Below are 16715 nucleotides of genomic sequence, written 5' to 3' on the forward strand. Positions count from 1 at the left end.
AAACATTGTGAAAAGCCTCACAAATTAACATTAAGGAGTAAGGATCTGATGCACAAAAGATGGCACACAGTCAGAGAGTTTATAGATGGGAACAACATGATCCAGTTGGTGTTTTACAAGTAAAATGAAAAGGCAGTAGTGAGAAGAATGGACTGGATAGGAAGAGACAAACACCAGCCAGAAGGCTGCTTAATGTGAAACACACCACATTAAGAGAGAAAGGCCAGAACAACAGCAGGTGACATGGGCATGGAGCGGAGGAGCAGATTCATGGGAGCCACACTAAACACTCATCTACTCAATACAAACTCAACCTTATTATCTAGGTGGGACGTTTCCTATAACGTGGCCTATAAACCTAAACCAATCAAAGAAACAGCCCTCAGATCACTCTGATCACCTTATTCTTCTACTATACACATTACACAGCTCATACCAAATGGGAGTGTCCCTCTCATAGGTCTGTCTCTAACACAGTGAATACGAGCATGTCATATCCATTTCTTCACTATCTAAGGCAGCACCTGGCACTCAATCTTTGCGAACGAATGAACAAGTAGAAGAATGCTTTATGGCTGAGGTAGGACTTGAAAACTGGATGGGCTTTAGGCCTCAAAAGGTGATTCCAGGCAAGTGCAATGGTATGGGTAAGCAGGGATGGTAAACCCGGAGAACAGAGACATTGTCTTAAATTAAGAAGGAAGATGTTGGGCCAGCCCGCTGGCACAGCAGTTAAGTGTGCACGTTCTGCTTCGCTGGCCCGGGGTTCCCCAGTTCAGATCGCGGGTGCGGACATGGCACCGCTTGGCAAGCCATGCTGTGGTAGGCGTCCCACAGATAAAAAGTAGAGGAAGATGGGCACGGATGTTAGTTCAGGGCCAGTCTTCCTCAGCAAAAAGAAGAGGATTGGCAGATGTTAGCTCAGGGCTAATCTTCCTCAAAACAAACAAACAAACAAACAAACAAACAAGAAGGAAGATGTTGAGCCCCTTGGTCCAGCCTGGGACAGGTCATGCTTACTCCTTGCCTGGAACAGTCTCCCCATCGACCTTTCCCCATTCTATATGGCTCACTCCTTCGTTTCATTCAGGGGTCTGCTCAAATACCACCTCATCAGAGGCTTTCCCTGACCAGCCTACCTAAAATTCTATAGCACACTCTATTATCCTCACTTTCTAAAGCTTTTCTCTCTTATTTTTCTTAACAGCTTACTGAAGAGATCTTCTACAGATTTTATTCATCTGTATGTGTATTGAGATTGGCTCACTTTAATTTCAAATCAAGTTCCTCTGTCAGTTACTGAGATCCAGACCTACTAAAACCTACAGCACGCGGAGATTTTTTTCTTTTTTTTTTTTTATTAACTTCACTGTAAAAAGTCTAAGTTTTAACCACTTCTAAGTCCTATCACTGAAGTTTCTTCCAACAAAACCTGGGTGCCACAGAGCACATTAATTTCTTACAGGAAACATACGCCAGACCGCCTCAGAGGTAGGCAGGAAATAATCTTATACTCCTTAACGGAAAAGATTCTAGGAATGGGGCAGTAATCCATAAAAAGAAAATACTGAGATTAAATTAGTTAATCTTGCAGAACTAGCGGGAAATAGGTTCTAAACTCAAGATAGTAGAGAGCACAGACCGAAGTGAGACACTAATTTTACGTCTATTTAAATGAGTGGTTTTCACAAAGCTAATTACACATGACCAGAGGCAGGCTGATGGGGCAGAAACAGCCCAAGTGGGTCCCAGCCTGAGCCACGGGACATCAAGGCAGCTGTGCGCTCCGGGATGAACTTTGCTTGCTCTGCCTTGCCCGCTGAGAAGTCGAAAAGTCTGTAAAGCGGCTAAAGAAATTTAAGTTTTTTAAGCCAGAGATATTCTGGAGAGCGGGGCAAAGGCAGTCAGTAGCTGTTTCACGCTGCACTTGGGTAAAAAACTATCGGACCTGGGGCCCAGAGACTCACATTAGCGACGGCCGAGGGAGGCGATGGAGGAGAGAAATGCACGCCCGAATTAAAGTCGCCCTCGAGTCCCCCCCTCCTAGTCGCTACCCGGGGCCCCGCCGCCTCAGCGCGCAGGGTCTGCCCCTCCCCGCGTGTCCCGCCGCCTAGGCGCGCGGGGTGCGGGAGCCTCACCTGCAGGCTTGTCTGCAGCCATCTTCCCGCCTCGGCTTGGGTTCTTCCCCGCAGGTGGCGTGGCCTCGACTCCAGCTGCCCGGCTGGCCGCTGTCCTGGACTTTGGAAGATGAGTCTCTGCCCACCGCGGCTCCGGGCCCCTGGGTTCCGGCCTGGGGAGTGGGCAGACGGCGGGCTGAGGAAGTGACGAAGGCTAGTTCGCGTCGTCTAGCAACAGCAGCAGCGTCTCCGCGCGGGCCGCCCCACTGCCTCCCGCCATACACGGCTTCCGCCCGACAGCGGCCCCGTACGCACTACTTCCGGGGGCTGCGGCCGGCGTGGGAACTGCGGCTGGCCCCGCCCCACGCTGGCGTCCCCGCTGCGCCCCGCCCCCTGCGGCGTCTGCGCGCGCGCGCCCGGCCGGACGTGCGCTCACTCGCGTCCCTGGGCGTGTGCTGGGTGGGATCTGTGCGCGACTGCCTTTTCCTTATACCAAAGTGTCAGCGCTTTTGTCCCTCCTTTTACGTAAAATCACAATAACTACACCTGACATTTATGTGCTAAGCATTGAGCCTTGCGCTTGGGCTGTACTCTCATTGATTTCTCGCAATTCTGTGAGAGGCGCTGTTGCTGTTCCCCGTTTACAAGCGAAACAAAACATCTTGTTTTAGAATAGTTTTAGATTTACAGGAAAATAGAGTTCCTGCATACTCATCACCTAGTTTCCCCTGTTGCGAACATCTTCAATAATTATTAAATTTCTGTGGTACATCTGTCACATCTAAGAAGCCACCTTGATTGGTACATTATTATTAACTAAACTCAACACTTTTTTTTGGATTTCACCAGTTTTCCCTCAATGTCCCTTTTTTGTTCCAGGATCCTGTCCAGGATGCCAAGTTACATTTATTCGTCATGTCTTTTTAGACTCTTCTTGATGGTGATAGTTTCTCAGGTTTTTCTTGTTCTTGATGACTTTGACAGCTTTGAAGAGTACTGGTCAGGATTTTTGAAGAATATATCTCGATTTGGGTTTGTCCAATGATTTTTTCATGGTTAGACTTGGGTTATGGGTTTTTAGAAGGAAGACCACAGAGGTGACTTGCCGTGCTCATGACATCAAATCCAGAGTCCATGCTATCAAAATGACGTCATCAATGATGTTAACCTTGATCGCCTGGCTCAGGGAGTGTTTGACCTACTTCTCTGATAGAGAGTTACCTCCACACTCTTTGGAAGAGAGTCATTAAGTGCAGCTCACACTCAAGTGTGTGCGGGGGATGAGGTTTTAAGCTCCACCTCCTGCAGTGGGGAGTATATACAGAAACTATCTTCTCTAAGGGAGATTTGTCTTTTCTCCCCCGTTTAGTTACTTATTCAGTTATATATTTATACCAGTATGGACTCATGGATAGTATTTATTTTATATTGTGGTTGTAACCCAATACTATGTTATTTTGTTGCTCAAATTGTTTCAGTTTGTTAATTAGGAGCTTTTTCAGGTTTGCTCCTATGTCCATTTGACATGGTAGACCATTTTTAAAAATTTTTTTTTACTCACATTAACATACACATAGAAAAGTGCACAAATCATAGGTATAGTTTATTGAATTTTGATCGACTCAACATATCCACATAACTCACACCCAGAGAAAGGACAACATATAGCTGCACCCCCTCTTGCGTCCTTCCATCCCTCCACGAGGTAATCACTATGCCGACAGCTAACACCATGGATTAGTTTCATCTGTTTTTAAACTACATACAAATGGATCATACAATATATTTTCTTTAGTGTCTGGCTTCTTTTGCTCAACATCGTGAGATTCATCCACGTTGTCAAGTGAAGTTGTAGTATGTTTCTTATTATCTAATGTTCCATTATGTGAAAGTATCATTATTTATGTATTCATTTTATTGTTGAGTATTTGTGTATTTTGTCTATATTGAATAAGGCAAATACGAATATTCTAGTATGTCTTTTGATGAATGTTAGAGCCCATGTAAAAAGATACCTGAGGTATTCATCAATCTTTCTGCAGTAAGGAGCCTCTCAAAAAAAGGGAATTAGGAGGAACCTCTTATAGAATTTGAGCTTGTGCTGGGTGATTTTAAAGAGGGATTATTGAAGTAGGGGAGCAATGTTGGATTGGATGCGGTCGGAAAATAGGCAATTCAGTGGTTGAGTATCTTCGTTTTTATCTAGGAGGCAGGAGGATTAAAGCAAGGCTAGAGTTGTCATTGGTCAAGGGGCAGCATCACTCACATCAGATGAAGGGGGTGTTCCCTCACTTTTGTGGATGTGGAGGGCTTTGTTTCTGTCTTGTCCCAAACACAATCATGGTGTTACCTCCTCTGAACATTGTTCATCTTCTGTGAACAATATGTCCAATTGGGAATGTTCTGCTAGTCGAATTCCTTTTTATTTCCTTAGTCCCCTTCATGGCCTAGCTGTCAACAGAGCCATTTCTCACTTTCTCACATGTGGACACATCTGTTGGTTCTTGTTCCCTATTTCCTAGATAAGGAAAATGAGGCACAGATGTTAACCCACTTTCCCAAGTCACAGGATTAGTAAGCAACTATTATCTTAACCACTACATTCAACTTTAAAGGTTCTAGAATTTGCCTATATTGAAGACATCTTGGGTCTCTTCTCCCCCCTTTCAATACTGGCAGCTCTCCCTCATTCACAGCCAGGCTGACGTCAGTGATGGAGAGGAGTTAATTCAGAAGTGGGAAGTAGAGAATCTCAGCAGGACTCGAGTCTGTCACCAACCATGGTCAGTCACTTCGCCTCCAGCCGGTGATGGTACCACTATCCACTCAAGGTACTTCAAACTGGATGTGGTCCTTGCCACTTGCAGAAGACTATATCCAATGACAGTTGTCAACAGTTCTTCCCATCCCGGTATGTAGGTGCTGCTCTTCCTCCCCCTTCACATCTGAGTTGTGACTTGCTCTGACCAAAAGAATGCAGAAGAAGTGAGGCTGAGCCAGTTTTAGGCCTCACCCTTAAAAGGCATGGCAGCTTCCACTTTTCCTCTCTTATACTTAACCACCATGCTTCAAGGAAGCCCAGACTGTCCTGCTGGAGAGAGACCATGTGGAGGAAATCCACGATCCCTGAACTGACAACCAGTACCAAGGTTCCAGACAAGAATGAAAGCTTCTTGGACCTTCCAGCCCAACCTAGCTGACAGCTCCGTGCAGTCAGATGACTGATCCCAGCTACCACATCAAACAGGAAAAGCTGCTCAGTCAACCCCCAGAACGGTGAAAAAGAACATCATTGTTGTTGAGGTTTTTTAATTTAATTTTAAAAATTGAGATGGAACTCACATACTATACAATTCATCCTTTTAAACTGTACAATTCCATAGTTTGAGTATATTCATAAAGTTGCACAAACTTTACCAATATCTAATTCTAACATTTTCATCATTCCAAAAAGAAATTCTGTACCATTGGCAGCACTGTCCATTCCTTCCAACCGCCACCCAGGAATCTATTTTCTCTCCCTACGGATTTGCCTATGGACATCTCATATAAATGAAACCATGCAATATGGGACCTTTTATCTATTCATCAGTTAATGGATATTTGAGTGTTTCCATTGTTTGACTGTTATGAATAATGTTGCTATAAACATTTATGTGCAAATTTTTGTGTGCACCTAGGTTTTCATTTCTCTTGGCTATATACCTATTAGTGGAATTGCTGGGTCGTATGGTAACTCTCTAACTTTCTGAGGAAGTTCCAAACTGTTTTCCAAAGTAGTTGCATGATTTTACATTCCCACCAGCAGTCTATAAGAGTTCCGGTTTCTCCACATTTTCACCAACACTTGTTATTGTCTTTTTGATTATAGCCATCCTAGTGGAGTGTGAAATGATATCTCATTGTGCTTTTGTTTCGTATTTCCCTGTGAGTTGCCTTTTCCCTTTCTTGATAGTGTCCTTTGAAGCACAAAAGTTTTTAATTTTGATGAAGTCTAATTAATCTATGTTTTTCTTTTGTCACTTTACTTTTGGTGTCATTTCTAATAAACCAAGTCATGAAGATTTACTCATGTTTTCTTCTAAGAATTTTATAGTTTTAGCTCTTACGTTTAGGTCTTTGATTTTGAATTAATTTTTGTATATGATGTGAGTTAGGGGTCCAACTTCATTCTTTTGCATGTGGATATAAAAGCTGTTCTTTTAAACCACTAAATTTTGGGATGCTTTGTTATGCAGCAAAAGATAACTGAAACACCATCTCCCTATTCTTCATTCCCCATCTGATTCAACCAGCCAACCAAGGTCGGTGGGTTCCACCTCCTTAATATGATGGATCCTTCCATTCCCACTCCATTCCTGAGTCACTGTCATCTCTTACTGACTAGTGCCACAGAAACTTTGTCATCAGGTCTCTCTCCCTCCAGAACATCTTCATTCATCCAGGGATAGAGTTTTTTAATGCTAAACTGATCATGTCCCCATCCATTTAAAATAATTCATTGCTCTTACCACCAAGTCCAAACTCCTTAAAATGACTTTTCAGGCCCTTCCTGATCTCTCATAATTCCTCTTCAGCCTCCACCTCACAGGCACTTTCCTTTGTAGCTAATGTTGTCTCTTTCCCAGAAAACGTAAGCATGGTTTTCTCAAGAAGCCTTTCCTGACTGCGCAAGACTGTACTAACAACTTTTAAATCTTCTGTTACACTGTGGGGACAATCACTGGGCATGAATCCCCTCTCCATTACGCCAATTGTAATCTCCAAATACTGTCTTTAAATATCATTGTACTAATGCTTAGTAAGCACTGCAATATCTATGAGTGCATCATGACTTTATGATAATGATAATTCCTCAATGTATTGAGGTGTGATCCTTACTTTTGTATGGTCTTTTACAGTTTCATAAGGAAGTTTTACAATGATTATCTTTTTTTAAATTTGTTTTAAAGATTTTATTTTTCCTTTTTCTCCCAAAGTCCCCCGGTACATAGTTGTGTATTTTTAGTTCTGAGTCCTTCTAGTTGTGGCGTGTGGGATGCCACCTCAGCATGGCTTGATAAGCGGTGCCATGTCTGCATCCAGGATTCGAACTGGTGAAACCCTGGGCCGCTGAAACAGAGCACGAGAACTTAACCACTCGGCCACGGGACCGGCCCCTGATTATTTCTTTTTGTCCTCAACACCCTTGTGATATGGATATTCTAACCCATTTTGTGGATGAGGAAACCAAAGATCCAAGAAGTAAATGAACTTGCTCAGTTGGTAAGTGTCAGAATTGGAAATTGGAAAGAGTTCTTGGACTCTAGATGTGACTTTTCTAGGATCCAAAGGGTTAAATCAAGGTGTTATTATTCCTATAATTACGATTTGGATGGAAACTACAAATGATTTTGCAGCTGATTCATTGCAGTGAATACATTATTACCGAGAAATACAGCAAAGGTGTGAAAGCATAAATTTCTGCATGTCTTACCAAAGCAGTGACATCCACAGGGACATCCAGCCCCTGTCCCAGCTTCACTTTTCATTCACTGCCTGTTCTAAGGCAAAACTATTTGCTAACTTAAAGTGTGGCAGTAACCATTTGACCCAAGTCTGATGAATTTTGCTTGACCCTGAAATGGATCCAAATAGGGCTGGGCGCTCACCTCAGGTGCAAAAATTTAAGGAAGTGCCAAAAAATTCAGTAATCAAGACAAATAATATTTTAAGGCGATATTTTTAAAAGTCTGAAATTAATAGAAAAAGATTCATGGTGAATAGTATATTAACATTTTAAATAAAGACAGGATTGGTGTTACTGATTTTTCCTTTTGTCTCCAAGTCCAGTACATGTCAGCACAGCACTGTTACTGATCCAGCCATATTAAAACTTTTGATATTTTGTTCTTGGTGGATTTTTCGCATTAATTTTTATTTTAAAGAATATTGTATTAAAATATTGTTTATCTTGATTACTGAGTTTTTTTTGGACCAAGTCAAATTGTGCACCCAAGGCGAGTGCCTCACTTGCTTCCGCCTATGCCTGGCCCTAGATGCAAAGGCAATGTCACCAGAATGTTTGCAGCACAGTGGCAGCATCCAATTCTGTGAAACAGTCTCTCCTGCTCTTTGATAGATGTACAAGCTAGGATAAGTTTCGTTTTTGTATAGTTGGATGTACAAGTTAGTTTCGTTTTTAAAGCAAGTTTCATTTAGAATTATACTTGGTACACAGTATACAAGATACAACTTTAAATACAGGATGCCCAGTTACATTTGAATTTCAGATAAATAATATAAATTTTTTTGTTATAAATATGTTTCGAATATTGCACTGTTTATCTGAAATTCAGATTCAACTGGTATCATGTTTCCCCCTGCCCCAAATCTCGCAACTTTAGATATTCAGGTGTTGAAAACAATTTTTAAAATAAATATGAGAAACAAGAAAGTTTAACTACAACTGATTAAGGTTATAACTAGTGGAATGGATCCTCTCTGCCCTCAGATCTCATTTTTGCCTTTGCTCTGCTCTGCTCTGCTCTGTGTCACAGGGCTGACTCCTGTGGGCTGTGTTTCCCAGGCTCCCGTGTCATCTGGCTTCTAGCTAAATCCAGCCAATGGGAGGCACCATTGGGAAGTTAGAGCAGGAGGAAGGGAGAAGCCAGGGTATTTCTCCCCTTCCTTCTCTGCCTCAAGTAGTCTTTCTGGCAAAGGCTTCATCCCTCAGTGGGCTCATGTGGCTTTGGCTTTCCTCAATGACGCCAGCCTTGGACTCCAAAACACCTCCTCCTTCCTCCCCTTCCTTCTCCAGTAGAGGGCGGTAGTGGTGTCTTGCAGTTGCTAATGTCTGGGTTGCCTGCCTCCCTTCCTTGGTTTCCCAGCTTCTCCATCCAATTCCCTCTGTTAGATTCTGTCTGGGTTTTTCTCCCTTCTGTTTTAAATGCTTAGAGTGGTTTCTGCTTTCCTGGTTAGACCCTGACTGATATGCATCCTTTGGCAAAAGACTTAGAAAAAGCATATTAACCGAAATAGTCTCCTCTCTCATCCCAAGCCCTCTCGAAGGAGGCTCTTCATTCTTTCTAGAGCTATCCTACAAAGTTTGTTGGCGTTTAGATTTGTGTCTTTATCATTATTTCTGAGTGACTACTATGCAAATATGAGATATTGTTGATAGAAGTCTTAATAGTATACATGGAATTTTCACAATTATCTCTAGTACTTTTGGGAGTGATTGTGCCAAATCGCCAAGGTAGAGTGTTTTTCAATGGCTCGTTGGCGCCATCTCCTGTGGACATTTCTAATTTACAAGTGAAGAAAAAATTATATGTACGTTAAACGTGCTTTCATTACTCTCTAAAACATGAATTTGAGAAGATTATTTCAATTATAAATGTGGGAAAACTGAGTAATTAGATTTTTATCATCATCATCATCATTATGAGAAATTTCAGAACATAGAAAAGTACAGAATATGAAATAAGTTTATTTGCCACTCAGATTTAACAAATGTCAGTGTTTGCCACATTTGCTTTGAATATTTCTTTTGAAAAATATGCAAATCATTACTGGTACAGGCGAGTCCAGTTTATGTTCCCTTCCTGATTACATTTCTCTTACTCCCTTCCCAGAGGTAGCCACTATTCTGAAGATGGTGTGTATCCTTCTAGTCCATGTTTAAAACATGTATGTACCCATAAGCACCATTTATCATTATTCATTCAATTTTATATAAATATCACACTGACTATCATTCTGAAACTTGCTTTTTTACCTCAACATTATATTTTTGAGATTGAAATGTATATATATTTAGAATATATGTAATATTTATATTACATATAAAATATAGATTTATAGTTATATTTTATATTTATATAAAGTGTATTTATAATATATTAATATATATTCCTATTCAACTATATACATATGGTTTATTTTAACTACTGTTCAGTATTGCGCTAAATGATTATCACTTAGGTAGACTGTTGTAGCATGAGAGTAAAAGTCTCATGAATAATATAGGTATTAATTATCTCACTGAAGAGAAATCTGCAGGTAGGTGTTCCACTGGCAGATCAGTGACTCAGCAATATCAGGATACAATTTGGCATCCCTGGGATACTTTTTGTCTTCCCCTCATGGTCCCAAGATAACTGCCATGGCTGTGAGCATCATGCCTTTGCCTGACCAAAGCAGGAAGGAGAGGAAGGGGATAAAAAAGAATTTTCCTTTTCTAGCCCTATTCCCTAACAGATAGGTACCACATTTCATCAAACCCAAGATGCTGTCAATTGTAAGGCACACATATTTTCACTACAAGAAAAATTCTTTTGGACAATTCAACTGACTTAATACTTTCTTATCCCTTAGAATTTTTATTTTATACTTTTTAAAATAGCTCTTTTAGTCTTAGACGTAAATTTTTAAAAATTATATATTATTCTTGAATATGTGAAATAGTAAAACAGAAATGAAGTAAATTGGTTAAGGTATTTTCAGAACGTCTTCCCACCAGAGTTTCACTCTAAGTCACTTTTCAATTCATCACCTTCCATGTCCATGTTTTCCTCCAAGATGTCACCCTCTGTGCCGTCAGGAATACTGCCAGTGCAGCATCTGCTCACAGAGTGTGCCGCTGTTGTCTCAAGAAGGCCCATTCTGCAGGTTTTAGTTCTGGTACTTTCTGCATCTTACCAGAAGATGTCACAAATGGTAGGTTTTCAGATCAAGTTTTCACACACACAGGGAGTGGCAAACACGCCACAAGAGGCCTCTGACGGACAGTGATTGGGAGACGCTATCAACTGTGAGAAGCCTGCCAGCTACACAAAGGAAGACTGCGTATCTTAGAATCAATAAAGTACGGTGAATCTTTCCTAGAAGCCTCTCACCAAAATTTCGCCCTGGTTCTTGTTGGTGAAGTTGGTTGCCTGCCCACCACTGGATCAATTACTGGCAAGAAGAAAGTAGATTCCAGCTCGCATGTTGGATTCATCACGATGCACTCATGAAACATTTCCATGAGGAATAAATAAAATGGAGGTTTTATTAACCAGGAGAAACAGGGAATGGCTGCCGACAGGACGACCTCTTATCACTTTACCTCTGTCTCTTCTTTTATCGACAGACATTGAAGTCATTTCCAATTTTCATTTTACAAACAGCTGCAGAGCTCCCTCTAGAGCATGTGCACAGTTACAAGAGTTTCTCTAGGATACATACTATAAGGTGGGATTTAGCTGAATAACGGTATACCTATATTTTTTTGAATTTTTATTGTGAAACTTTCCAAACATACTCAAGAGTAGAAAGTATAACAAACCCCATGTGTCCATTCCCTAGCTTCATTTCATCATATACTTTTCTCATCTACCACTTTCCCCTTGTTACGTCTTGTTACTGGAGTATTTTAAAGCAAATCCCAGACATCATATCATTCACCTTTAAACACTTCAGTATGCAACTCAAAAAGAAATATCCAAATATTTTCTCACATAACCACAATGTCAGTATCACATCTAACAAAATTCAAAATAATTCCTTAATATCATTCAATTACCAAGCCATACTCGAATTTCCTCTGTTGTACAAAAGAATTCTTTTTGTAATTTCTGTTTAGAATCAGGATCAAACAAAATCCATTTTACTTGGTTGTTACGTCTCTTGTGTTTCTTATAAGTCTTTTTAAGTCTTATGTTTCTCTTAATCTAGAACAGTGCCCTCCCCTTTTATTTTTCCTTTCATTGTCTTGTTGATGAAATTAGAGTCCAATAGAAGAGCCCTCCTTTGAGATCTGGTATATTGCTTCCTTGTGGAGTACATCCTTTATGCTCAGTATTTCCTGTGGACTAGAGGCCAGTTTTAAAGGCCTGATTATATTAGGATTGAAAAATTTTTTTCCTGAGAATCTCTCCTAGGTGATGCTGTGTACTCTCTGCATCTCCAATAGGAACCACATAATGTTTGTTGTCTCACTTTTTGTTACATTAAGATTGATCTTTGGGGTCAGATAGTGACAGCTTGATTTTTATACATTTCCTATCACCTCTCTCCTAGTGGTTTTAGAAGCATTAAAGACCACTGCCTGAATCGGTTATTTCGCTAATGGTTGAAACAGTTTTCTAATTTGGACACTCCAGAATTTGTTAACTAGAGTCAGGGCTAGGTGGGTGCCTCCTTAAATGTTATACCCTGGGCACCTTCCTCGCCTTACTCTAGTCTCAACCCTAGCCAGAATTCTTCTATACTGAAAAACTGTGCCATATCCACAGGAGTATTCAGTTACACTGAAATTCAGTTTATGTAAGAAAGGCAGGATGAATGTTTCGTTCTTTCCCCATAATTATCAATTTTCAGAGGAATAAATTGATGTCTGAGTAATCTCCAGGACTATTTCCTTTCTAAAAAATATTGTTCTGAACTCATGGCTTTTTATATATCCAATATGTTTTAATCAACCATAGTCCTCAATCTTTTTGAAATTAAAGTTATTCCATGTGTGCCAGTGGGAGTATACACAACCCAGTGATTGTCCCTTATTATAATTCTACCAGGCTTTTAATCCCCTAATTTAGCTGCTGTTGTTCTGTACTTGTTTTAGATATGCCCTCATGTTCATCAGTTTCTTTGCTCATCCTTGGTTCTTTTTTTAAAAAAAATAGCTATCTGAGATATAACTCATATATTATACAATTCACCCATTGAATGTCCACAGTTTGGTGGGTTTTAGTATATTGACAAATTTGTGCAACCATCACCACTCTCTAATTCCAGAACATTTTCATCATATCCAGAAGAAACCCTGTACCCATTACTAGTCATTCCCCATTCCTCCTAATGCTCAGCTGCTGGCAATCCTTAATCTGCTTTCTGTCTCAAATTGACCATTTGAGGATTTGCCTATTCTGGACATCTTATAGAAAGAGAACCATGCAATGTGTGACTTTTGTGACTGGCTTTTTCCACTTAGCATAATGTTTTCAAGGTTCATCCATGCTGTAGTTTGTATCAGTACTTCATTCCTTTTCATGGCCGACTAATATTCCATTGTTTGTAAATATAGTCATGGGATGCATAATGATGTTTTGGTCAAAGATGGACTGCCTATATGATGGTGGTCCCATAAGATTAGTGCATTATAGCCTAGGTGTGTAGTAGGCTATACCATCTAGGTTTTTTTTTTTTTTTTTTTTTATTAATGTTATGATAGATTACAAGCTTGTGAGATTTCAGTTGTACATTTTTGTTAGTCATGTTGTGGGTACATCACTTCCCCCTCCGTACCCTCCCCCCACCCCCCCTTTTCCCTGGTAACCACCGATCAGATCTCCTTCTCAATATACTAATTTCCACCTATGAGTGGAGTCATATAGAGATCGTCTTTCTCTGACTGACTTATTTCGCTTAACATAATGCCCTCGAGGTCCATCCACGTTGTTGTGAATGGGCCAATTTCGTCTTTTTTTATGGCTGAGTAGTATTCCATTGTTATACCATCTAGGTTTGTAAGTACACTCTGATGTTCATATACTGACAGAATCGCCTGATAATGCATTTATCAGAACGTATCCCCATCGATAAGTGACATGTAACTGTAGCATGTTTTGTTTATTAATCCGTCAAGGACTATCTGAGTTGGTTTCCACTTTTTGGCTATTATGAATAATGCTACTATGAATATTAATGTGCAAGTATTTGTGTGGACATATGTTTTCATTTCTCTTGGGCACATACCTAGGAGTGGAATTGCTGAGTCAAACTCAGTTGTTTAATCTTCCCTGGAACTTCCAAATTGCATCCAAAGTAGCTGCACCATTTTATCCTCCCTCCAGCAACGTGGGAGGGCTCTGAGTCTTCCACATCCTTATTAACACTTGTTATTATCTCTTATTTTATATTTTGTGGTTTTGACTGCCATATTGTGTCATGTTCACATGCTGGATGTGCAATAAGCCAATCACTGAGATATCAGTGCACGGAGATGGAGAAAGTTTTATTTGAATTGGCCAAAATGAGAAAGCAGGAGGATGGGTTCTCTCAAATCCACCTCAACAAAGGAAGAAAGCAGAGGGTTTTATAGAGCTAAGGGGCTTGGGAGGAGGAGTTTTGGAGAAACAAAGGGGAAATCGTGTTTCTTTCACTCCAGATAAGGCTTTGAGCAATCAGACTTCTGGAGTCAATGGCAGCTGGGGGCTAGTTACCTGTTGATCACAGCTTCCTTAAAGGCATTCTTTTTCTTCTGCAAAACAAACTCATAAATCCTTGTGACTCTTAAGTGACCCCTCAAGTTAAACAAGAAAACAGCAAATTAACAAGATTAACTTCTTTTCATCAGTGTCTGTGTTGGAAATAAGTTCCAAGGGTAATCATGTTCTTATTGACTATTTACTGTGACCCTCAGGTACTTGGCTTCATCCTGATCAGCTGAGGTCAGAGCCGTCAGAGCCTCAGGACTCTCAGTGGCACCATGTCCAAGGTAGAGCCTTAATCCCATGAGTGGGGTCTGAACAGAAGAAAGGAGCCCCACCTCTCAGCCACACTCGCAGAACTTAGCCTCAGCAACAGGTTGATGGGGACAAGAGGAGAAATGCTGAGGTCCTGCCCTGCCTAGACAGATAGCCCTCCTACAGGAGCTGGGGGAGGGAGCCCTGTGTTCTTGGCTGCACCAGGCTTGAGTGCTCATCTTGCTGAGTTGGGAGCTTGAAAGAGGAAGTGGGTCACAGGTCAAATACCACAGACTCTTACTGTTCTTACTGAATTTTAATAGTTTTTTTTTTGAGTAAATGTTTCTTTTGCTATATGTCCTGGGGACCATTTCTAGAGATTTTATTTATTTATTTATTTTTAATTTTTTTTTGAAGATTGGTACCTGAGCTAACATCTGTTGCAGATCATTTTTTCTTTCTTCTTCTTCTTCTTCCCAGAGCCCACAGTACATAGTTGCATGTCCTAGTCATACGTCCTTCTCTTTGTGCTATGTGGGACACCGCCTCAGCATGGCCTGCTGAGCGGTGCCACGTCCATGCCCAGGATCCGAACCAGTGAACCCCTGAGCCGCTGAAGCAGAATGCGTGAACTTAACCACTCAGCCACGGGGCTGGCTCCTGGAGATTTTAAATGGCTTTTTTTAAAAAAAATAATTTTCACCAGTTTCACTGGTGAGTGGGTCCACAGTGTCTACGCTGTCTTTCTTGAGGAAGGCCCTCTCCTCCATCCTGGCTTCTTGCATTACATCCGTACTTGCTTAGTTCCATTTCCCTATTCTGGAAGTCCAGAATACATTTTTGTTATAACTTTTTAAAATTAACATTGGTTAAAGAAACCCAGGATGTGGATGGTCAGCCATGATTTAACAAAAGACCTCAAGAGAAATTGAAATAGAGAAGTTTATTACTCCTAGGTCCTGGAGGAAGTACCCAGCATGCCTTGAGGGACCACTTGGGGAGGTCAAAGCAGGGCGCAGGCAGAGAGAGCAGCAGGACACCTGGGGCACATGCCTTCATTAGAGGCCATGGGCGGAGTGCTTTGGGTTTCCTGGGCTGAGGCAGGATTGGTTAATTCAAACCAGAAAGAGTGGGGTGTGGGGAAGCTCCACAGGGTCTTGTCTAAGTGACGCATAAGGGGAAGGCTCTGGGAGGCAGTTGATCGCAAGGGCTGTTGGGGAAGTCATATCAGGAACTCCTATTTGCTTGTGACCCTGCGGGCCCTTGTGTGAGGGGACTAGCGTCAGTTTAAGGTCCTTCACAGGCTGCTTGACTAAACAAAATGGATGCCAAGGCAGCAATACTACAGAGCACCTTAGCTAAATTCTCAACAATTTTCTTACTAAAACCTAAGACAACAATATTAAACTTCTTTTTTAAAAACTATAAAGTATATTTAATAACAACTGTTGGGTACAATGAAGTATTCACATCAAGATATGTTGTTCAGGGGCCAGCCCCGTGGCACAGCAGTTAAGGGCACACATTCTGTTGGCGGCCCAGGGTTCGCTGGTTCAGATCCCTGGTGTGGACATGGCACCGCTTGGCAAGAGCCATGCTGTGGTAGGCGTCCCACGTATAAAGTAGAGGAAGATGGGCATGGATGTTAGCTCAGGGCCAGTCTTCCTCAGCAAAAAGAGGAGGAGTGGTGGCAGTTAGCTCAGGGCTAATCTTCCTCAAAAAAAATAAAGAAGAAGATATGTTGTTCATGTTTCTACACCAGACCTTCTACTGATATTTACAGAACCACACTTTTTTAAAAAACTTTTTATTTTTAACCAATTTTAGATTCACAGAAAAATTGCAAAAAATAGTTCAGAAAGTTATGCATTTTGGTCAAGAAGGCCACAAAATGATTTTGTGTCCATCTCAGTACAACGTATTAAGGAGTTCGTGACATCATTATGTCTTATTCCTGGTGATGTTAACCTTGATCATTTGGTTAAGGTGGTGACTGTGCAGTTTCTCCACTGTAAAGTTACTGTTTTTCCCTTGTGTTCATAAATATTTTGGAGTAGATACTATAAGATTATCCAAATATCCTGTTTCTCCTCAAATTTTTGCCCACTAATTTTAGCATCATCTTGTCTGCAAAGAATTAGCACTGGAGTACTTGCCTAATTGATTT

General features: G+C 41.0%; 1 protein-coding gene across 6 annotated transcripts in view; it reads right to left on the bottom strand.

Annotated features, from left to right (window-relative positions):
• CNOT10 (CCR4-NOT transcription complex subunit 10) overlaps positions 1-2572 on the bottom strand; it is a 77726-nt gene extending 75154 nt beyond the window's left edge. For 4 of the 6 annotated variants that reach the window (XR_011426996.1, XR_011426995.1, XM_070238061.1 and 1 more), the window contains exon 1: positions 2139-2557. Coding sequence is in view for 2 of the 6 variants with exons in the window: in XM_070238061.1 (XP_070094162.1) it covers positions 2139-2160 (22 nt within the window). In the remaining 4 variants the exon portion in view is untranslated. Of the gene's footprint in view, positions 1-2138 lie in introns of all 6 variants that reach the window. The other 2 variants (XM_070238063.1, XM_070238064.1) reach the window with 2 other exon arrangements.
• Positions 2573-16715: the final 14143 nt, after the last annotated feature.

The sequence above is a fragment of the Equus caballus genome, chromosome 16 (genome assembly GCF_041296265.1).
Source record: "Equus caballus isolate H_3958 breed thoroughbred chromosome 16, TB-T2T, whole genome shotgun sequence".
Classification (NCBI taxonomy): Eukaryota; Metazoa; Chordata; class Mammalia; order Perissodactyla; family Equidae; genus Equus; species Equus caballus.